This window comes from Taudactylus pleione, unplaced genomic scaffold, assembly GCF_031769625.1.
Source record: "Taudactylus pleione unplaced genomic scaffold, aTauple2 ptg000139l, whole genome shotgun sequence".
Classification (NCBI taxonomy): domain Eukaryota; kingdom Metazoa; phylum Chordata; class Amphibia; order Anura; family Myobatrachidae; genus Taudactylus; species Taudactylus pleione.
Genome location: NW_028284541.1, coordinates 2,149,013 through 2,173,727, shown reverse-complemented (window position 1 = coordinate 2,173,727; position 24,715 = coordinate 2,149,013). Strand labels below are relative to the sequence as shown.

Sequence of the window (24,715 nt, the reverse complement as noted above, 5' to 3'; positions counted from 1 at the left end):
TCAGTATAAGATCGATGACATATGTCAGGGCGTTACAGGCAGTGGTGTCTAACCACATGCACATTTTATTGCTATATTGTAATTATTCATCTATTGATGGACTGAACCAGACATGACCCTGCTTATTTTTCCATCTCTATACAATGAATTGTATGAAAACTGAGGGAAAACGATGAATGCACTAAAATGTTTAGCATCATAGAGAATAATCCTGATTGTGGAAAACACCTCGGATTGACCATTACATTTAACAAAAGATCTGTTGAGCAAACCAAGGCTATGTGGCCAAGAGTTATTCTCTAAGAAGTCTTAAGACTAGTAACCATATTGGGGGGGGGGGGGGGGGAGAAGAGAGAGAGAGACAAAGAGAGAGAGAGGTGGGGGGGGGGGGGGGAGAAGAGAGAGACAAAGAGAGAGAGAAGTGGGGGGGGGGGGGGGAGAAAAATTAGATTTTATATGCAGTTATTGATAATCATCTCAAGTAATACATCTAGGTTTATATGGAATTTACATGGAATTATTGGTCACATTTGAAGGGCTAACTAGACATCACAACATAAAGAGTTATTGAAAAAAATTATATTTCTCTTACATGAAGTATATTGAAATATAAACTGATTAATTTACCATAAACGAGTCCTTATTAGTTTGGATAGGTGTTCTTCATTAGATGAATTCATCAGCGGTGACAGGCTCTTCACATCCTCACTGGTCTCTGACACAGGTATAACTGGAAAACTTAACCTAAATATAGATTCACACCCCTCTGTACGCTGCAGCAAGAGAGAGAACGGAAAGATTACAAAATATAGGATATAAAGCAAACTTTGAGTTATATACAGGTGTAGATTCAAATAGTTTCTCGGCTAACATTCCTTGAACAGTTTCCGAATAATCTTTTTAATAAGGGGCACATGGTCGGCTCTACAGATAGGCTGGCCGAGTAAGGCGCACACATAATTGAGGGCGCCCCAGCCTAGCCACAACCAGTGACATGCAAATTTAAGCTCGGGCAGTCAGACTGTGACACAGGCTGCTGCCTGCGCTGCACTGCGCCATTCTGTGACAAGGGGCGGCCGTGGCTCCTTTGGTTGGAATTGGACAGGACGGCCGATATGATTTCATGACATCACATCGCAGTGCGCAAAGAAGGCTGGGGTTGACCGCCAGCTGGATCGATGCTGCAGGCCGGGAGTTCGGGACCAGAGGAGACTGTGGGCGGTGGCGGCCATCGACAGGTCTCTCAGTCATAAATAAGTACTTAAGGCGGTTGCTGCCCTTTACTTAAATAACTGAGTTCCTGGCTCCTGGCCGGCCTGGTGGTCACTCACGCTCAGTGTCAGCACCACACTCCCCTTAGGGTCTTAGTTGCATTGTGCACAAGGTCACATTGAAAGTTTGTCAGTCAGTGTTGCACTCTGTACTCCCAGTGGAGGGGATTGGCAAGATTCTGTGAAGCACAAGTTATGGAGATTTTGCCCCTGACAAATAGTAATGTCAGCCCGTTTTGTAAGGAGCGCTGGGCATGCCCATAACGTGACAAAAATGGGGTGTGACCTTGCCCTCTTCATTTTTCAGGTGCGCATCTTCGCCCGTTGCAAAAGTACATCGGGGGGCACCAAAAAGTATATTCGGTTACCAAAGAATAAAAAACAGGGCTTGGACCAGCCATGGAGACACATAGGGAATATACAGGGTCTGTGGCTGCCTGAAATGGATTATGTGGGCCCTCCACACACACTTGGGGAAGAAGGGGGGGGGGGGGGGCAGTGAGTTTCAAGTATGATAGCAAATGCGGTTTTACTATGGATAGCAAAATACAGTATACATGCTATAAATGTTTGCACACCTGTCCCTCCCACCCGCCTGAGCCTCTTCTCCCTGTAGGCATCCTAGTTCTTTGTAAAATAAATAAACAAGAAAACCAGGCCCACGCAACAGGTAACAACCACGATGGTTGTTACCTCCCAAATGAAGAGCTCAGATGCGGCTTTTCCCTTTGTAGGGCAGTGTCTGAGCATTCATTGGCTAAGAGAGGTCAGGCCCCGCCTCTCAGCCAATGAACGTCTCCCACCATTAAAGTCAATTATGAGAGCTGCAGGGTTACTAAAGGTGTATTCTTTTTTTTACACTACACTTACACTATCAACCCACCACCGGGATAGCCTTGGGCAATCAGCCTAAACCTGAGGTGCCCTGGAGAGGGGGACCCCAACTCCCCAGGCATTCCCGGCCTGGGCTGACTAGCGGTCAGGAGTAATGTTTTTCGGCTGGGTGACCCTGTGATAGGGTGCTAGTTGTGGAAATTACAGGGGAACCCTACGCATTGTTTCCCCTGTAATTCCAAAACCCGGACCGGATCAGAGCCTGTTGCTGGTTGTGCTAAGTACAGGGGAACCCTATGCAATTTTTCCCCTGTACTTACAGTGCTTAGTTTTATTTTTTTTATATTAAATTTTCAAAAGTCTCAAAAAACATTTTACTCGTTATTATTGGGTGTTGTCTGTAGAATTTTTGAGGACAAAAAATTATTCCATTTTGGAATAAGGCTGTAACATAACAAAATGTGTAAAAAGTGGAGAGATGGGAATACTTTCCGGATGCACTGTACACAACCAGGACTGGCTATGAAAAGTTCGGGGCTGGTTGTGTATGTAGGGGGGGGGACCCCACGTCATTTAAAAAATATATACATACATTAACGCTTTACAAGCTTTTTATGTAAAGGTACATGCATGCATCTCACTGATGTATGCATGTATCTGTGTCAAAACGAACTGCTCATGCTGAAACTGAAAGCATGAAGCAGTTCTATTTATTTGGGGCTTTGAAATTCGTTTTGGACATGAACATGCAAAAATCGAACAGCAAATCCCTTCTTAAACTGAAACAAGATCAAATTTGAGTGAAAATCGAAAGCAAAATCCACTTGGCCGAACGCAGGTGTGCTAGTGCGTTGGATTTTGGGGGCGTGCATAAATTATCCACTTCAATACCAGATGCCACCTGAGGCCTCATAGCGTGCGCTTAGGTAAGCAATTCCTGAGTGAGGTCTGACCTGCATTAACTGTGCGTATGGGTCCGATGTTACCAATTGTTTCGCTATGTTGGCCAAGTAAACGGATGTGAGTAAGGGGAAGTGGGGGTCCTTATATCAGGCTGCGATCGCAATGCGAATGCAAACATTTACATCTCACTGCTGATCAGGGCCGGATTAACAATGGGGTGGGTGGAGCTACAGCTCCAGGCCTCCCATTGAAAATAGGCCCATTGGAAACTGACAGCCGTGCAGACAGGAAAAAAAAAAAAAAATTACCCAGTCACAACTAACAGCCCAGCTCACTCACCTCCTGGGCGGCCAAATCTTAGCCCTCACACCCCCCCTTGGTCCTCCTCTCCTCTCTGCTGGTGTGCACACACACACATGCCGGCTGAAGTCCCGCCCACCTCGGACCCGCTGAAGCTCCACCCCTAGTCACCCGAAGCTCCACCCCCTGGCCATCTTGCTCTAAAGCTGTGTGAATGCAGTAGCCTAGCACATAGGGAAGGCAGCCCTGAGCCCAGCATGATGGACTTTCAGCACAGCAGGTCAGTGTAACTCTAGCCCCCTGTGTACTTATGTTTCCATATCTATCTATCTATCTATCTATCTAGTTAATCAAGTAGTGGACCAGCACTCAATCTCCTCCTATTGTAAAGTCCCCAGGTGACCTCCTCTATATAAGCGACTACAAAGGTAAATAACAGGAAACTTCGGAAGTTATGTGTGACATACTTTAAATACAAGTGATTTATGAGGCCAGGAGTGCCGCCTGTTATTTACCTTTAAAATATGTGAATATGTGATAGATAGATATATATATATATATATATATATATATACACACACACACACACACACACACACACAGGACCGTATGGAGGGTGGTGTGGCCGGTGCCTCCACACAGGGCAGAATCCTGCAAAGTCATCGGCCTCTTCCTGCGGGGCTCCGGAGGTCTGCAGGAAGTGACCTCCTGGAGTGCTAAGCGAAAGAGCAGCACAACTCTAAAGAAATCCCCACCCTCCGCCCGACGGCCGGGTGAAAAGGCATGCACATACGGGAAGGAGGGGGCGGTGGGGGGAGTGAGAGGGGCAGCAGTACAGCACAGAGCGCACTGACGTCCTGCTACGGCGCTGTGTGTGTGTGTGTATATATATATATATATATATATATATATATATATACAGTCAGGTCCATAAATATTGGGACATTGACAGAATTTTCAGATTTTGGCCTCTATTCACCACCACAATGGTTTTGAAATGAAACAAACAAGATGTGCTTTAACTGCGGACTTTCAGATTTAATTTGAGGGTAATTGCATCCAAATCGGGTGAATGGTGTAGGAATTACAACAGTTTCAATATGTGCCTCCCACTTTTTAAGGGGCCAAAAGTAATGGGACTATCAACTCAAAAGCTATTTCAAGGACAGGTGTGGGCTATTCCCTCGTTATTTCATTATCAATTAAGCAGGTAAAAGGTCTGGAGTTGATTCTAGGTGTGACACTTGCCTTTGGAATCAGTTGCTGTCAACTCTCAATATGAGATCCAAAGAACTGTCACTATCAGTGAAGCAAGTAATCATTAGGCTGAAAAATCAAAACAAACCCATCAGAGAGATAGCAAACACATTAGGTGTGGCCAAATCAACTGTTTGGAATATTCTTAAAAAGAAAGAACGCACTGGAGAGCTCAGCAACACCAAAAGACCCGGAAGACCATGGAAAATAACTGTGGTGGATGACAGAAGAATTATATCCCTGGTGAAGAAAAACCCCTTCACAACAGTTGGCCAAATCAAGAACACTCTCCAGGAGGTAGATGTATATGTGTCAAAGTCAACAATCAAGAGAAGACTTCACAAGAGTGAATATAGAGGGTTCACCACAAGATGTAAACCATTGGTGAGCCACAAAAACAGGAAGACCAGATTAGAGTTTGCCAAACAACAATCTAAAAAAGCCATTACAGTTCTGGAACAACATCCTATGGACAGATGAGACAAAGATCAACTTGTACCAGAGTGATGGGAAAAGAAGAGAAGGAAAGGAACTGCTCATGATCCAAAACATACCACCTCATCAGTGAAGCATGGTGGTGGTAGTGTCGTGGCGTGGGCATGTATGGCTGCCAATGGAACTGGTTCCCTTGTATTTATTGATGATGTGACTGATGACAAAAGCAGCAGAATGAATTCTGAAGTGTTTCGGGCAATATTATATGCTCATATTCAGTCAAATGCTTCAGAACTCTTTGGACGGCGCTTCACAGTGCAGATGGACAATGACCCGAAGCATACTGCAAAAGCAACCAAAGAGTTTTTTAAGGCTAAAAAGTGGAATGTTTGCAATGGCCAAGTCAATCCCCTGACCTGAATCCGATTGAGCATGCATTTCACTTGATGAAGGCAAAACTGAAGGGAAAATGCCCCAAGAACAAGCAGCAACTGAAGACATTTGCAGTAGAGGCCTGGCAGAGCATCACCAGGGATGAAACCCAGCGTCTGGTGATGTCTATGCGTTCCAGACTTCAGGCTGTAATTGCCTGCAAAGGATTTGCAACAAAGTGTTAAAAAGTGAAAGGTAGATTTAGGATTGTTTAGTTTGTCCCATTACTTTTGGCCCCTTAAAAAGTGGGAGGCACATATAGAAACCATTGTAATTCCTACACCTTTCACCTGATTTGGATGTAATTACCCTCAAATTAAATCTGAAAGTCTGCAGTTAAATCACCACTTGTTTGTTCCATTTCAAAGCCATTGTGGTGGTGAATAGAGGCCAAAATATGAAAATTCTGTCAATGTCCCAATATTTATGGACCTGACTATATATATATATATATATATATATATATATATATATATATATATATATATATATATACACACACACACACATATACATATATACACACACACACACACACACAATTGGTAGGCCGGCACCCCTGTGCAAAGTATTGTGCCATGGTGCCTGGTGTCCTCCTAATTACCTTTTGCCTGTGAAAGGAGTGGACCATGCAGCAGTCGAATGGACTGCACTCAGGTCGGCTTGTATATAACACTAAAATTCAGTATCAAAATTGCAGAACCTGCACTCATTCTCTCTGTAATCCCTAACGAAAGTATGAAAACAGGTTCTGAAATATTTAAAATGTAAATGGATTTTAGTGTGCTTTATACAAGGTGTTCAGAGTGCCGTCCGTTCTACTGCTATATTATATATATACTGTGTATATATATATATATATATATATATATTACACACACAGTAAGCGGCCTGGCAGGTTACTGGTCCTGTCCCCCAAGCTCATGACGTCATGTCATCGCACGGGGGGGGGGGGGGGGGTAGTGTCATCACCTGAAAGTGCAAAGTGCAGCACTGCCGAGAGTGCCCTGAGGATGCTGCACAGACTGCAGGGTGTCTGTCTGAGCAGCACTGCATCAGCGATACTGGCAGCAGGATGCTGTTCCAAGCAACCTGTTTGCCAGTGTCAAGGGCGGCGGTTCTGCAAACAGCGCACACCACTAGATTGGCACTGTATACAGTCAGAAACGGTGGCACTCACTTTCGCCATGATTGAGAGATCAAAGGTCTATGATCAACATTTCAGTCCTCTGTGGACTTTTACCAAGAACACTCCAGAGGACTGAAACATTGATCGGGCCAATAATTAGTGTATATGCAGGAGGGCTAGCCAATAAACATCTTCAAATGCTCCTGCAATGGTCAGATAGCGTGTTCTGCACACACTATCTCGTTCCCGGAATGGTATTTAAATGCCGGCAGCTGTTTAGCCAGTTCAAATACCGACTGCGGATGCCCGACAGGATCCCAACTAAGGCAGGTAAGTACTATTATCCTCCCCTGTCCCCGCCCCCTAACCCTCTCTTAGGGGTGCCTAACCATAAAACTCCTGGGGTGGCAGCGGCACGCAATAGGTCCTTCATGAATTTCAGCTCCAGGCCCATGTGGACATTAATCTGGCACTGCTGCTGATATTAGCAACTGCGTTGCGTGTGTAGAAGCAGAATAGCGATCCTTGCCGAGTCAGGCCCTAAGTCCATTTCACGTTGATGATGCTGACTGGATGGTGCTTTCTGAATAGTATCTTGATGGACCAGTGTGTTCTTTAAGGCCCTCATACTCTTATGTTTACTTCCCTATAGCCATACTTTTGGGTCTACAGCATAAATAGCCTCTTCTTTTGCCATCCTGACTGTATCTCTCACATAAATACAACATTACAATACATACAAAAGTGTAGGGTGGGCGGTGCAGCCGAGGCTGGTACTTGCTCCTTTAACCCTGCGTCGGGCGCACCTCTGGGACTCCCAGGTTCGGGTGCAGTGCGCCTGACAGGCGCCTGTTATAAAATAGTCATTAGCAGCTAAATAACTCAATTCTAACGCTCTTAAAGTGATCAGTGACCTTCATTAGGATATACAAAGAGAGAATATATGGAAATCTGATTCACAAAACCACTTTTATTAACCTTAAAGCAATAAAACAAATAATACTAAATTTTAAGATGCGCAGTGTGCCTAAGAGGCCACCCTGGACAAACCTACATATTTCCACAAAATACCCACAACCTTTGTAATTTTCAGAAAATAAAAATAAAATACGTACCTTCAAAAGTCGGATGAGTTCAGGCACAATGAGCCTGAGAGGCCAGGAAGGTCACTACTGCACTCCACACAGGCGGCTGGAAAACCGACTAGGGGGGGTTTCAAACAGCACCTAGAGATAGGAAGGTACTACGAGGGGCAGGCCCCTGCGCCCCCTTGCGGTGGAGAGGTGAGCGAGAACAGCTTTGTGGCCCCCGTCAGGCCAGCTGCACCCGACGCAGGCTTAAGTGGAGCCATCCTGGGCACATCAGAACTAACACTGCCAGGGCTAGTTTTCCAATCCCCAGCTATACAGAGAAGAGGGCGACAGGGACACAAGTGGGAGTGCCCCCCCCATGTCAATGCAGAGCTGGCTGCAAACTGCCTGAAACTGTACATTGGGAGCATGCAGCCTATCCATGGTAGGTGCAGCTCTAGTAGATCCGTGTTCACATGCTGTGCCACCCTAACTTCTGCTCCTCCCCACTCAGTGATCCCTTCCTGCTCCTTCAGTGGCTGTGCGGTTCACATGCTGTGCCCCCCTAACCTCTGCTCCTCCCCCCTCAGTGATCCCTTCCTGCTCCTTCAGTGGCTGTGCGGTTCACATGCTGTGCCCCCCTTACCTCTGCTCCTCCCCCTCAGTGATCCCTTCCTGCTCCATCAGTGGCTGTGCGGTTCACTGTAATAGGCCGGCACCCCTTGGATTACATAGAAAACTCTGGGTTGTTTGGAGGTTTTTTTTTTATTTGACCCCGCCTCCTCTTGTTCGTAGGCTCCCAAATCACTTCCATCCCCCAGTAGAAATCGCCCCTCCAGTGGCAAGAGATCCCCAGCATTACCACCCCTACTGGTAATAGATCCCAGTGGCAGAGCCCAAATCCCCACTCCCAGTGCCAATGGGTCCCCACTGTATTAATGCACCCCCTACCCATGAGCCACTGTATGTACAATTGTACATTTTTAATATATCCCCCAACCCAGGCAAAAAAAAATTAACTTTTGTGGGGCACAAGCCACCACTACACCCCTGTGCCAAAAGATGACCCCCCCCATTACCCGCTCCCCCTACGGCATAGCCCAGCTCCATCACCTTATTGTAGAGCACAGCGGAGCGTAAGCCAAGAGAAACGGCTCATCAATCCTCCCAGCTGTAACTGATCTGAAAGGCCCCCTGTTATACTTAGCTGTGCAAAATAATCAGGGCCGTCAAAAGCTCTGACGGGCCCGTGTACTGGGGGCGTGGCCAAAACTGGGAGACTTGGCCACGTCCCCCTAAAAAAAAAAAACATGTGCACACACAGCACGGGGTGGCTCTAGGAGGTGGGGAGTGATCTATTAGCGAACATGGCTACTGTCTGGAAGACCAAAAAAATGTCAGACAGCAGGCAGAGAGGTGGGAGGCACTCGTTCTAGATTTGCTCATACACTGTATAGAATTACAATGACATGATAAAGATTACACATAGCAACTTATTTCCCTTTTAAAAAGCCATAATTAAGCAAAGAAAATATTTTTGTGCCTTTAAATCCAGATAGGTAAATAAGGAAAGCAGCAAGAATAGTACAAGTAAAGTAAATATTACTGAACACCAATTAAATTTTTCAAAACCATACCATATTTTCCAGAGTAAAGGCATCCCACTTGGCTTGGCCGTCGGTATTCTCAGTGCAGTCCTCTCCAGTTGAGGTAGTAGTGTCAAAAGAGTCCAAACATAGTGATTCATCTGCATAGTAAAATTGTTCCGATTGTGGCGTAAATTCATTAAAACTTTCAAAGTCTCCCCACGTACTGACGGACTCCAGCAATAGTTTATCGGTGTTAAAATCTTCATGTAGATCTTGGGAATTTAGAGGCTCATCCCTTAAGCAGACATTGTGCATACTAGATGGCACATGTAGAAAAGTCTCACTGCCATCCTTCATTATCCTTCATAGAATTTTAACGGACACAAATCTGAAACCAGCTGAGAAAAATGTATTGTCCAATTCAAAAATTATCTCAGTGTTTTTAGCAGGAACGTCCTTCAATTTCTAAATTCTTGACCTGCAATGAGAAAAACAGAAGCAAGGATGTAACTAGAAATATCTGGGCCACACACATAGATCGCAAAATTGTGATAGAGCTCCCTACGCGTTTCATAAGGTCATAGGCACCACAATGCCTGCTCCATCCCCAGTCAGTATCTAATAATGCAGAGTAAAAATGACAGTAGTAGCAGTCTGGCACATAATTCTGAATACAGATAATTGTTTTATCCTCAGTATTTTTCAAATCCTAGAACAGCCTGGGTAAATATATTAGAATGCCATATTGAGTTTGAACTTTAAAAGGAGCATTTTCCTCTGGGAGAGGGTTCCCTGTGCAGCCAGGCCTCGTGGCAGTCACAGGGTCAGCTATGGTTACAGTTACACCCTTGACGTGAATGATAGGTTCTCACCATAAGTGTGCAAATTCTCAAATACTTTTCAAGTTAACACATTTCCTTTACAATGTACACTTCAGTGGGGATCATTCTTTAGCATAAGTGGAAAGATACTTAGCATAGCATAATTGGGGAAATACTGGTGTTTTGAAAAACCTACAAACAGTCCCAGTACAGCAGCATACTTACTGTACTAACATTTGGGACTTTTACATCAGGAAAAGGGTATGGCTGTGGCGCACTGGGGGCATGACCACATTAGAGTGGCCCTTGTTTTTTGGGTAAAAAAAATAAAAATTGTCACATACACTGAAGGCACCTCCTTACACACAGATCACAGAGTGGGGTGGTGTGACAGCCCCCTTTAAATGGTCCCGTCCTGACAAAGGGCCTGATTCAGAGCCGGATGCTATTTGCGCTCGCTCGTTCATTAAAAAGGGGTGGCTATTCAAATGAACCGTTCGCACTTTGCGGTCTGTTCACGCCTCTATGTCTGAACGAGCGAACAAAACTTGCGGTCGTAATTTTGAAAAAGACGCCCCCTGGCCGCTCGCACCATACGTCATGTCCGCTATTTAATAGATTAATCGAGTACATCGAACAGCGTATGAACTGCTCGCTATTCTTGTGGTTGGTTTTTCCTACCACAATCTTGCGAGCAGTTCTGACTATAAATCAACCAAGTGACGTGGTTAATGAAGCTCCTGTATTAATTATGCACACCCATAAAACGCCCGTTTTCACCTTTAAGTACGCCTGCGTTCTGATTTCCACTCCCCGTTTTCAAGCACCTTCCCCTGTTACCACCCACATACGCCTCCTTCTGTCAATCAAAATAGAAGGCATTCGCTATTTAGCGAACAAACGATTTTCGGCCGCACTGACTGGTTCGTGCATGCGTATTAAAATCCGTACGCATGCGCAGTTGTGCGAACATCGGTCGGAACGAACGAGCGGCCGCTTACGAGCGGCTCTGAATCAGGCCCAAAGTCGGAACGATTGGAAAGTATGTAGTGGCTTTCAAGACATACTGCCTTCATTCTGCGTGAGGCTCCGATGTTACTCGATGGTACCGATGTTTTCTCAGACTTGCAAGGTATTATGGATGTGAGTTAAGGGAAGTGGGCGTCTTTATGTTGTGCTGCGGCGGCATTGCAACCTCAGTCATTTGCGTAATTTCACAGCAGAACTGCGTACTCGCTTGCTGCCGCGATCACATCTGTGATCCTTGTTCTTGCTGGGTACCTCCAAGGAGAAATGTTCTTTAGGCATTCAGCTAGATGGACTATGCCCAGGGCGTGCTATGCTCAAACAGAATCACATCTCTCCTCCATAGTAACACATGTAACTTATAATAAATAAAATGCATGTAGCAGTATAAACACAAAGCTTACTGTAAAGATCACTCACTCGTAGGGGGAGATCTATCAAATCTTGAAGAGAGATAAAGTACCAACCAATTAGCTTCTAACTCATTATTCTGGCACAGCCTGCTAAATGGCAGCTGATTGGTGGTTACTTTAAAAGCTCTTTCCAAGATTTGATAAATCTCACCAGTAATCTCTAGTTTGTCTCCCAACTAAGCTGTGGGAGGCCCCCTTCAAAAAATATGTGAAACCCATGCTCCACTCCATAGTGTCACCACCACTTTCATCACCCCTGCCCCTTGCGTGCCCCCATGTACTCAGCTCTCGTGACATGTCAAGCTCCACTTGACTGCATCCAATTCTTGTGTTTTGCATTCACAGTGACAGCGCCAACAGCACAGAGCGGCTCCCGTCCCGAATGAGAACCCTCATCATCAGCATCACTGACATAATGTGTCACGTGACGCTGATAAGGGGACTCGGCAGCACCTCTACGTTGTATGCACTCACTAACCTTGCAGAACACAGAGCCGTGGCAGCCTTTGTCCGTGAACAAGTGCCACCGGGCACCTGTTCCTGTCTATTGCAGGGTCAGTCTGACCCTGTGTGGGGCCCCCGGGGCGATTGCACCCGATCGCCGCCACCTTAATCCTGCCCCGTAACTATTGTGAAATGATACAATGTTGCCTGCATATTTTGGTGCCAAACAACCACACTAAAAAGAGAGAAACTCACTGTTGGTACCAACAGGAAAAAATGTACTTGCCAAGTTGCCAGTATATTAAAAATTATGTATTTTCAGTAAGTCAGGTGAAAACAAAATTGAGAGACACTTGTGACGCTACTCCTAATGAGTTGGTGAAAAATGGCCAGAGATGTGACTTGGGAATTTGCCTTGAAGATGACCTCAGGCAGGGCTGCCATCAGTACAGTAAAACAGTGGATTGTTTATTCACTTCAGCCTAGCAGTCACTGCACAACAAGCATCAAGTCTGGTATAACCGCAGGTCACAAACACCATATAAAATGAAGCTGTAACAGTACCAGGTTTGCCACTCTGGCTTACAGACAGCATGCATAAGATATGTGGATTTTCCAGGTCCTGGCACCCTAACACTAACCACTGCCCCCAGCCTATCGCCTGGCCAGCTTATCGGGCATCAGTACCACTGTGCTTTGCTTCCAGCAAAGCCTGAAGTCCAGCTCACAGGTGGTGCTGATTGCTTGGTTGTGAACCCTAGTACACTGCAAAACCTGGACTGGACCTGACAACCAGCCTACACCCAGGTAATTAAGTGGTGAGTATTGCCTCTGTCTTGTGGCACCGTGGCATCCCTGCCACAGTTTATTAGAATAATTTAGTTCTAACATGTGGGGTTCCCAACAATTATCTGAACACTATGGGGCTGACTGAGTTGGACGCAGGGAAAGTATCATGTGCAAGCATTTGAGGTTTTCCCTCTGTGTATGCATTGAAGGATCACTGCGCATATGTACCAATCAAATTGCATGTCGGTGACAGTGACTGCATCTAAATACTCAGTTGCACTGACACTGGAGGCCATGGTCATCTAATGGTGAGGCCGATGGTCCGCTGATAGTGCATCTTTGTTCGCACACGGGGTAAAGATATCGTTTTTGGTTTTTTTGCAGGGAGTGCCGGATATATGGACATATGTATATATACACACACACACACACACACACTATAAACCACACTTTATCAGTTAAGCATTATGCAATGCACCATAAAACTAGAACTCAGTCAATTAATCTAAATCATCTCGCCACATGAAAAAGGTTCTTCAGTTTTTTAAAGGGCCTGCCTTTGTGCAACAGCAAGTGACTGAGGTGAACTCTATATAACTCACATACTCAGTCAGGAGATTCGGCATCCTACTACTCCCGTTGATTGCGCGCCGCTCCGGCTCCTCTGCTCTTCTTCATGGGCATGCAGTCAGTGAGAAGAAAGTGCACAGGCGACATTGTCATGTCACGTGCGCGTCTTCAGGAAGCCCATTGATTTGAGGAAGCTGGCGGGCGGCGGAGCTCTCGTTAGGAGGGGGCAGCTGCTAGTCACTGTAGCCTCTACTTACTGAGTGCTCCTGGAAGGTCCTGACCGGGCGGGACCAGGACATGGAGGTTAATTCAATTTAATTAGGACTATCTAGTTAATGGGTGGTCCGGTGCACACTCGGGCCCCCTTCTTTCTGACGCGTGTCCGGGCCTGGGACTACAGTCCCGACAGTCCCCCCCCCCTCCCCCCCGATGGTGGCCCTGACCTCAGGTATGAAGTTCCTCACTCCCTAGTGGCCACTCTCCAATAGCCCTGTGGGTTAACTTTTTCTTTCTTATGGCAGAGAGGTGAGGACTCCCAACCCCCTGACACAGAATAAACACAAAGGGTTTCAAACGTAGCACTATTTTTATTGTAGACAGTACCTATGAGGAAAAAGACACTTCTTCATTAGTGATCGACGTGAGTGAACAATTGACTTGTACCAACTTGAATCTCATCTCCCTAGTGTCCTGTAATCAACTGTACCAATCACCAGGAGTAAGTTCTTAGGTGGTTTTCCTTACTGACAGTAGGCACCTATTGGCATCTGAGGACTTAAATAACATAGGACCTGATACAGAGATGTACGCAACCCCGATGGCGGGGGGGGGGGGGGGAATGACTGTTGGATGCACATGACCTGTTCTGCGCATGTGCAGAACAGGTCCTGCGAGATCACATGCAGTGCCCACAAGGCGTGGCAGCGCTGCCTGGGATGGTCACGGTTTTGATCTGATCCTGACGCAGGCATCGGATCTGAGATGCCGGCAGTAGGTGTCAATTCCTTACAGATGCCTCATACCTCCAAAGACGCTGCTGCCGTGCAAAAGCGTCCATCTGTGAATCAGGCCCAAGTTACAATAATAACATATAGAATAAAACTTACACTTTAGTTTAAATGAACTTCCCATATACAATATACCTTGCACTTAGTCAACTAAATATAAGCGAGTAGCTGATATACCCAGTTTCACCCGGGTAGACATTAGATATTTACTATATAGTGCATGCAGTAGTGTCCCTTATACAGTTCCCCTTATCACGGCCAGCTCTAGGCATGTTCCACCTGAGCAGCCGCACAAGGGCGCCACCCACAGTGGGCGCGCTGACTTACTGATGCCATTTTCCCTCTCTGACTGGTCCTTTAACTTAAGTACTGTCTGAATCCCTGTAACTTACAGAGCAAAGCGGCAACCCTAGTGCTGCACAATTGTATATACCAGTGACAGGGGGGGTGGTCCCTATGCCTCCCGGCTGTCAGTGTCAGGCTGCGGCAGTGCAACTAGCACTAGAAGGGGCCAGAAGACAGAAACAGGGCCTACAGGGGGTACAAGCACTACGGAGCGCCGTAGCCTCAGTATGGAGAGCCACGCTGGGTCCTAGTGCCGGGTTGCTAGCTCAGCAGTAATCAGGCAGTGTGTCGGCTCACCACACTGCCTGATTACTGCTGAGCTAGCAACCCGGCACTAGGACCCAACGTGGCTCTCCATACTGAGGCCCTGATTCAGAGCCGGTCGCTCTGAATCAGGGCTGGTCTTTTTTTTTTTTTTTTTAGAACGGCATCCTGGCCGCTCGCATAGCTGTGGGTGACCACCCACAGCTATAGCGAGTGGCCAGGAAGATGGTCGCGATGGTCAAGACCATCGCGACCATCGGGCTTGCGATGAGACCCTTGTAGTAGGGTCTCGTTGCCGCAAACCCCAGAGAGATTTTGGCACTAACAGCCGGAGTCTCTCCCACTGACATCACTCGTGATGTCAGTGGGGCCGCCCCCAAATGGAGGCATTCACATGGGAACGCCTCCATTTGGGCAGCCACTCCCCCGGCCCACCCACCAAAGGGGGCATGCTGTCACTCAACATCGACAGCCCGTCGCTATCCGGGTATCGCGCATGCGCACGACGATGTCAAATAGGTCTCTGCCTTCTCTTACACTGCTGGAGCTCACGCCATTCCACATGGCGCAGCATCAATTGCCAGGCCTAGACAGCAGGTCTCTGCTCCTCAGCAGGTACCTTCAACTGGCATTTAATGGCTCCCTTCTCTCCTGCCCACAGCTCGTGCTGGGTTATCATGTCACCCTCTGCACCTGATCAGCAGAGGCTGATCTAGAGGGATGGGCACTTTAGGGTGATCCTCCCAATGATTCATAAGGCACTTGGGGGGGGGGGTATAAATAGAATAATTTGGCCAAGAAAGACATGTCAGTTTTCAGGGGAATTTCTCTAAAAAGCTCAATAATGGATTAAATGATGTGGGTCAGGTATGTGGAGATGTAAATGATGTAGGACAGGCATTTGGGGGTGTAAATGATTTGGGGGCAGGTATGTGGAGGTGTAAATGATGTGGGACAGCTGTGCAGAGGTGTAAATGATGTGGGACAGGTATGTGGAGGTGTAAATGATGTGGGACAGATATGTGGAGGTGTAAATGATGTAGGACAGATATGTGGAGGTGTAAATAATGTGGGACAGGTATGCGGAGGTGTAAATGATGTAGGACAGGTATGTGGAGGTGTAAATTATGTGGGACAGGTATGTGGAGGTGTAAGTAATGTAGGACAGGTATGTGGAGGTGTAAATGATGTAGGACAGGTATGTGGAGGTGTAAATTATGTAGGACAGGTATGCAGAGGTGTAAATTATGTGGGACAGGTTTGTTGAGGTGTTTGATGGGAGAAGGGTTTCTGCACTTGCAGATGAGAGGTAAAAGTGTTTCAACACTGGAAAATTACTATACAGACATTTTCCTGAAAAACACTTGCTTGCCATCATTTTTCAACAATTAATAAAAAGTGCAAAAATCAGTATTTTGACACCTTTTAAAAGCCTCCAGTACTTTCATTATGGTTACTAACGGTCCTGCTATCTCAGCTGTCACTTTTCTGGGCTCCGGGTGGTTTCGCCACTTTTTCATGCACTTCTCCCAGGTCGCATTTTGTAAAAAGGTCGCTGTGACTACTGCAGGTTGGGCTTACTAATTGGATGTCGCATTTCATGGGTGCACCGTCTGCGAGTTTCATGAATCAAACTCGCATCTGCAAACTGGCACCTAAAGTCCTGTATTTGATGTTGATGTGACCACAAAGATACAATGTATCATAACCTAGACACTCTGGCTCTGTGTAGTTTACAAAATGTTGCAATGTGGCCACATGACTTGTTTACATTCACAACAAGACAGAATGCGGAGAGGTGACTATGAATACATGAGCATGAAATACAGCATAAATATGTCTATGTTAGTAAATCTTTAACCAGTTATCCTTTCCTGATACTCTTCTAAGCACAGGTAAAAGGCTACATAGTTGATTCTGGTGTGGGATGAATTGTCAGCTTTCAGGATGTTGACAGGGACGGGAGGTTGACATGTCAAATGTTGATATTCACAATGTTGACATTGCCAGAATGTTGACAGACGGCACAGTGCTGTAACAGGGCTTTAATGGGCCCTGTGCTGGTGCTGCCCCCTTTGCGCATGATTTGGCGCATAGGGGGAGGGGCCAGCCAGCAGCAAGTACTCCCAACCAAAGTCATATGATGGCAGAGTGGGGAAAAGCAGTGGGAGGATTTTACAGTACAGTCCGAGCTCAGAGGGGTGTTCTAAAGCCTAACTACACTGTGTGCCATGTAACTGTGGTTACCATGGTAGTCACATGACACTGCAGAAATATAAATCAAAAGCAGCAGAAGAAACAAACCAAGTAAAAATGGTATTTGCCAAGCTTCTCCTTATAGCTTCCTATATGGATTTAGGCAAAAATACAGCAACATTTGATTCATGGGTTTGATTTTCTGTTGCTAGGTTGTTCTCCTTTAAAAAAGTGTATATTTTACACAGAGAAGTGACTCTATAAAAAGAAAATAATTTGGTTACACAAAATGTATTTCTGTGATGCAAAACACTTTTTTTTTTTAATCAGAGAAGCCCATGCCCTAAAATGCACTCTTGGACCTAGAGTTGGCCTGTTCTGTAGCATTTTGCTTTTTCTGACGACATGACTCTGCGGTTTCAGGTTAAAAAAAAAAAAAAAAAAAACTCTCAGTGAAACCTTAGTGTTGGCATAAGCTGGAGAATTGCTTAGCAACCTGGGAACAGCTCTATAGTTAAGGAGAGACTCTGGGGAAATGTTTGCTGTCTAGAACTAATGAAGAAGCAGTTTTTAGATCAGATGGTTTCTTGGTCAGATACATTGTTCCATAGAGCCCAAGGCAAAATTCTGTACAGTAGCCTTTTGTATCACGTCTATTGAGATACATTATGTCTTTCATAATGGCTTCTCCTGCCTGTAAACCTTCAGTTGCTGGAGGTTTAAAAACCAGCCCTGCATGAATTATAGAAGGACATAATGACAGTTTAATGAGTGGTCGCCTTCACAAATCTTTTTTTAATTTTTTTTTAAGAGCACCACTGCAGCATTAATGTCATTTTATGGCCACAACCAATATTCATTAAAGCATTACGTCCTGGTATTGTGAAAAGTCACCTTACCCATGGTGCCTTTCAGTAGTGCTGTGTGGCATTACATATCGCAGAGACTGTTGATACTGATTGGTCCTCCTCACAGACATTGCTTCTCCAGCCATTTTGAAGCAGCAAACTGAAATGTTCTGCCACCTAGGTACTAACGTAGCTTTGAAATGTGGCCTTTGAATTTGGTACAAACCTGTGACATCTCAGAGTCACTTTATATATTGATGAGGTTATATTTTCTAATGAACAGATTGGCTTTTCTCTTAGTACTATTGATTCAGGAACACTATACGGGTTCGGTACAGGATCCTGGTGCTCATAATGCCGCCAGTCAGAATCCTTTGCTTGCCAGAGGTTACTATTCCCACTATGTACCCACGTGGATAGTAACTATGATGTTGGACAGTAACTGATGACAACAGAGTACATCTACTGAAGGGGATGTATCTGCTACCCTAACCCTCCCTTCCTGCAGCCTAAACCTAACCGGTTGGGGGGGCGCCAAAATTAAATTATATATCCCCCCCCCCTTAAAATCATTCCGACGCCCCTGTACTTGCCTATCGGGTGACAAATTTAAATGAAGATTTTATTTATGTATAAATGGTATAAAGGGCTACTTTTCCCCCTCAACCCATTATCATAAAAGAAAGACTTTAAGTTCTAACTAAACCTCATGATGTTACTTTGTAGAGCTGAAGCTGTGTGATATTAACATTTGTGTCATATCTAAAAAGAGACATTAGATTACAACTAGGGGTCTATGTATGAATAATTGTGATACTGCCGCAAATATTGGTCCAACTTGCAGGGGATATTTTCATTGTTAATGAAAATATCCCAGCTATGTACAATGGGGAACTTGCCGGGACAGTGGTTGCGGTCCCCGGCAAATTGTGGAAGTCTTTCACAGAAGTGAAAGATTTCCCCGGGGGAAGCCGACACTGCGCATGCACACAGTGTCAGCTTCCGGAGCCGGCCAGGGGCTGCGGGGGAGAGATCGAAAGATCTCTCCCCTGTCCCTGGAGCCTCCATAGGCTCAAAGCAGTTTACACCATCTGAAGATGGTGTAAACCACAGATTCTCAAACTCGGTCCTCAGGACCCCAAACAGTGCATGTTTTCCAGGTCTCCTTACAGAATCTCAAGTGAAATAATTAGCTCCACCTGTGGATCTTTTAAAATGTGTCAGTGAGTAATGAACACACTTGTGCACCTGCTGGGTGACCTGTGTGGGCTCCTGAGGGCCGAGTTTAAACTACTGTAGCTAAATTCCGAAAACTTCACCGTTTGGAGTTTAGTACATAGGGGTCAGATCGTAGACCCCATTGATAATAATGGGGATCGCGATCTGCAGCGCCAATTATCACTCAACTGGAGATTTCTGTGAAATTTCCTGCATTGTGGTTTTAGTATACCACTTTCAGACAGAAAATGGCAAAAAACACGGCTTTTACCCGGCATTTTCTGTTTGATACCCCTTTCACACTGAAAATGAAATTACCGGGTAATTCACTTTTACCCGGTAATTTGCTAAACAACCAGGGATTTTTCCCTGTGTGAAAGGGTCATCCTGGGACTAAATTCCTGGGTCTCCGACCCTGCAAAAAACTGCAGTTTCTGCATAATTTTATGTAAGAAATGATACCCTAGTCACTAGAGACTTTTTTTTTTAAATTAAAATACCTTTTTTTAATCTATTAAATTAGTGGTTCTCAAACTCAGTCCTCAAACAGTTCAAGTTTTCCAGATCACCTAGCAGGAGCACAGGTGTATTCAGGGCTGGATTATAGGCGGGGCGTTAGGGGGCGGTTGTCCCGGGGCCCCCACACACTGTCCCCAGACATGCCACATCTGCAAACATTAAATCAGAGAACAGCATTAGCTGTTCCCTAAACAGCGTCCTCCGAAGAGCATCGCAGACAGAGCCACTGAGATTCTTCTCTATGCTGCAGAAGCCTCGGCTCTGTCAGTCAAAGTCTCGCGAGATGATGACGTCACGTCTCACGAGAGTTTGACTGTTAGAAGACGAGGCTGCAGCATACTGAAGGTTCTCAGTGGCTCTTTCATCCTCAGCCTTCCCCCCAAGAAGCAGCTGACAGGCAGGTAGGAGTGCCAACCAATGCGCTTTTTTACATATACACACACAGTATATATAGCTATATATACACATATATTGTATGTGTGTGTGTATATATGTGTTTATCAATAAAATGTCAAATAGCTAGAACATCAAATATATATATATATATATATATATATATATATATATATATATATACATACACTGTGTTTATATACATACACACAGTATATATATATATATATATATATATATATATATTATATATATATATATATATGGGATGTGCAGGCTCAGATAGGTTCGAGTTTGCACGTTGAGTTCGGATTTTTCCATCCAAAAAAACGGAACTCAGAAAGAGGCTAAACATCATCTTACATGGACGAACATCATCATTCCTGGACAAAAGTCAAGGAATGATGATGTTCGTCCATGTAAGATGACGTTTAGCCTCTTTCTGAGTTCCGTTTTTTTGGATGGAAAAATCCGAACTCAACGTGCAAACTCGAACCTATCCGAGCCTGCACATCCCTAATATATATATATATATATATATATATATATATATATATATACACACATACACGGTGTTTATATACATACACACAGTATATATATATATATATATATATATATATATATATATATTTATACACACACACATACATACCATTTGGGGTTTGGTCCAATATATATATCAGTTTTATTGGGGCCCCCACAAGCTTGTTGCCCAGGGGCCCCCACAGACCTTAATCCGACCCTGGGTGAATTCATTACTTACTGACACATTTTATAAAAAGCCACAGATGGAGCTCATTATTTCACTTGTGATTCTTTGAGGAGACCTGGAAAAAATGCTCTGTTTGGGGTCCTGAGGACAGAGTTTGAGAACCTGTGTATTAAATGATCACAACACAGTACTCACTAGAGCACAGGTTCTCAAACTTGGTCCTCAGGACCCCAAACAGTGCACGTTTTCCATGTCTCCTCACAGAATCACAAGTGAAATAATTAGCACCACCTGTGGATCTTTTAAAATGTGTCAGTGAGTAATGAATACACCTGTGCACCTGCTAAGTGACCTGGAAAACGTGAACTGTGTGGGGTCCTGAGGACAGAGTTTAGAACCACTCGACTATATGATACATCATTCCGAGACGCTTCCGATGCATTATATAGTGTGTACCCAGGTAAAGGCTCAACATTCGCTACAACAGGAGTTCTCAATTCCAGTCCTCAACTACCATGACTTGTGGATTACTTTAATCATGCACACGTGAGTTATTCTATGTTGCTGGATAAGTAATTATCCCACCTGCTTCCACAGAGAGACATCCTATGGATCTTTTAAAATGTGTCAGTGAGTAATGAATACACCTGTGCACCTGCTAAGTGACCTGGAAAATGTGACCTGTGTATGGTCCTGAGGAACGAGTTTGAGAACCACTGCACTAGAGCTTCCCAACCTCGGTCCTCATGGCCCACTCACAGTCCAGACATTCAGGATAACCCTGCTTCAGCACAGGTGGGTAAATCAAACTGACTGAGGTAATAATTTAGCTACCAGTGTTCTTACATGGTTCTCCTAAGTACCTAGACTGTGAATGTTTCATGAGAACTTGGTTTGGGAAACACTGCACTAGAGATTCCTTAGGTGTGTAGTGTACTCACTGGCATGTTTAAAGGCTAATTCTATTTCCCTTTTTTTTTAATCAATATCTGTAAAAAGCATTTACTCCCCCTCTCTGTCGGATCTGTAGGCAGTGCTCCATCCCTCTGCACTGTGGTGGTCCCTTATGAAATTGGGCCCATACAAAGTAAGGCTCTGCAGCAGGGGTGGGTAATAAGCGGGCCCTCCCAACTGTTGTAGAACTGCACATCCCAGCATACCCTGCCACAGTTTTGCTATTTGGCCATGCTAAAACTGTGGCAGGACATGCTACAGCTGCATTAAAGTGTTAATGGTTTTTACTCTGGGCCGTATTCAATTAGAAGTGAAGAGTCCATTATCGGCCGATAATTTATCGCCGATGACGTCATTTTCACTTTTTCCCATAATCAATTTCAAAGACTTTTCACAAAAACAGGGATAAGTTTTCACCATAGAATAGGTGGCGAAAAAAAGTGCAGAATTGGGGTTTTGGGGTACAGACTTTAAAAAAGTATCCTGCAGCCTTTGGAATGTCCCCTAAAAGTTATCGGTGTCAAAAAAAATTCTAAAAAGTAGCATAGGACACCCCCAAAAAAAGGTTTGGTTTTGGGGGTGAAAAAAAAAAGTTGGGGGACAAACTTAAAAAATAGCGAAATAGACCCAAGTATGTGGCAGGTGTGTTCTAGAATGCGGTTGGTTTCGGCAGGTTGATTTTTTAAGAGTTTTTAAAGTTCACTTTAGGGACTTCAAAATATGCCTGCACCCATTTTCATGTACCTCAAATTTGATGGGACTAGTTATTTAAAAAAAAAAAAATGTTGCTAAATGCTATTCTTCACCATTTATTCAAAGACACATAATAGCACCTGCCGACACCGTTTAAAAACCCCAATTACCTTCAGCAGGTCAATTCGGGGGTACACATAGTGATCCCCCATGTCAGACCATCTTTTCGGGGGGTGACAGGCTGATTTCCCCAAAAGTGACAGGACTTTTCGATACTTACCTTTTCGCTGGATACCATTTTCGCCGATTCCTAATTGAATGCGGGGATACGCGGGCACGCGCCCGATACTTTATCCCCAGGAACAGCTGCGATGATGGCGAAAAGTCAGACCTCGGACTTGTCGCCTCTAATTGAATATCTCAGCTCCTTGGAGGCCTATTCACATATCAGACCTGTCTTTAATCTATGAACTTTAATTCATAGAGGAAAAACCTCACATGGTATCAACAGGTGCCAGATTAATTTTCTACTAGTATTGCTCAGATTTAAAGATTATTCTTTAATATCTGCTCATAGTGCACAGCCCAGGAGACAACACAAGTTGAGTGCTTTTCAAAATAGATATCAATGATTAAAGGGAAGATCAAACCATAGCAACCAGTCATTTATCTAGCACAGTCTACAAATATAAAATTACAGAAGCTGATTGGTTGCTATGGACAACTACTCCCCTTTATCTCTCTCTCTCTCTAAGGTTTGATACATCTGCCCCCCCCCCCTAAATATGAAAACACTGGTATAGTTTTTATAACGGGAATAACAAATGCTGGACATACCACAAATAGACATAATTACTTTTGTTACTAAATCTGTCTGAGATTCGTTAAAACCACAGAGAATATTGTAACTGTATTTGTAGACCTGTATTAACAGGGCACTGAAAAATGCATCCAAATATAGATTCAGATCATCGATCTATTCCGGCTGCCTGAGCATTTTCTGGGTTAATCTCCAACATTTATGGAAATAAACAAACACCCAAGGGAGCTGATTAAATCATACTATACGTCAGAGGTTCCCAAACTAGGTCCTCAAGGCACCCACAACGGTCCAGGTTTTAAGGATATCTATGGTTGAGCACAGATGGTTAAATCAAAACACTGAGTTAAGGCCCCCATACATCTGCGACGGATCATCACGATGTAGCGATGGGATCGGAAATGCCGACCGGCGGCCATCGATGCTCCGCCCTCCATCACAGGATCGGTGAAATTCTACGTGTTAAATTTCACAGATCTGCCAATCACAATCATTTTTGGATCGTTATCGACATATCTGTGAAATCCAACAGGTTGGATTTCAGCGATTCTGAGATGCCGGGTGGCAGGATCGATACATCGCGACGGAAATGCCGACCAGCGGCAATCGATGCTCCGCCCTCCATCACAGGATCTGTGAAATTCTATGTGTTAAATTTCACAGATCTGCCAATCACAATCATTTTTGGATCGTTATCGACATATCTGTGAAATCCAACATGTTGTATTTCAGCAATCCTGCGATGCCATACTGATTTTAAGGAAATCATGGTTTTCCTTAAAACCTGGACCGTTGGCGTGCCTTAAGGACTGAGTTTGGGTCTGCTGTACATGATTAATGAAAGTTTCTAAGGTGATAGTAACTAACAAGCATTTGCTAATTACTGGTGCTAGCAACAGCAGCAAGACTAAACCTTAATGAGATTTTGCTGTTACAGGAATTAAATCTGTGCGATTGTTACAGAAATTGTATTGTTCTAGTAGGAAATGGCTTACCTGGATCCCCGATTCTCCCAGGCAGCATCTGTATATGAGGATTAGAAGAAAGAAAGTGCTACCTCTGTGATTACTTCCTTTTAGATGAGTAAACTCTCAGCCACAAGTCAGAGAGGTGGGACTGTGTCTGGCAGGCAGGTGGAGTCTGTATGACTGTTCACCAGGGTGCACTGGAGGAATAGCTCTCCTGCAATGTAGGTTAATGACTACACACCCAGGGAATTTTGTGTGTGTGCTCTTGTTAAGCCTGTTTTTAACCTGCAGTAAGCCGGAGAGAAAACATGATCTTTGTACAAAGCTAAGAAGGCCGAGGTTTAGATGTCACTGTGGTGGTTCCATCTATGCTGATAGGATAAAGATTTATTTAACAGGTCAGGTCTGGTGGGGGTTAAAAGGCCTTGAAATCTGTAATAATAGACTGTGTTATATGAAAGAGATACTCGCTTTATATACAAATGAATATTC

The 24,715-nt window shown here is 44.6% G+C and overlaps 1 protein-coding gene across 1 annotated transcript in view; it reads right to left on the bottom strand.

The window, feature by feature from the left end:
- The window catches only part of CLBA1 (clathrin binding box of aftiphilin containing 1), a 31,027-nt gene extending 6,592 nt beyond the window's left edge, over positions 1 to 24,435 (bottom strand). Inside the window, exons 1-3 of the mRNA XM_088473750.1 lie at positions 24,251 to 24,435; positions 9,269 to 9,698; positions 628 to 773 (exon numbers count right to left, since the gene is read on the bottom strand). Coding sequence (XP_088329876.1) covers positions 628 to 773; positions 9,269 to 9,577 — 455 coding nt within the window. The 5' untranslated portion in view covers positions 9,578 to 9,698; positions 24,251 to 24,435. The remainder of the gene's footprint in view (positions 1 to 627; positions 774 to 9,268; positions 9,699 to 24,250) is intronic.
- Between the last annotated feature and the right edge of the window lie 280 nt (positions 24,436 to 24,715).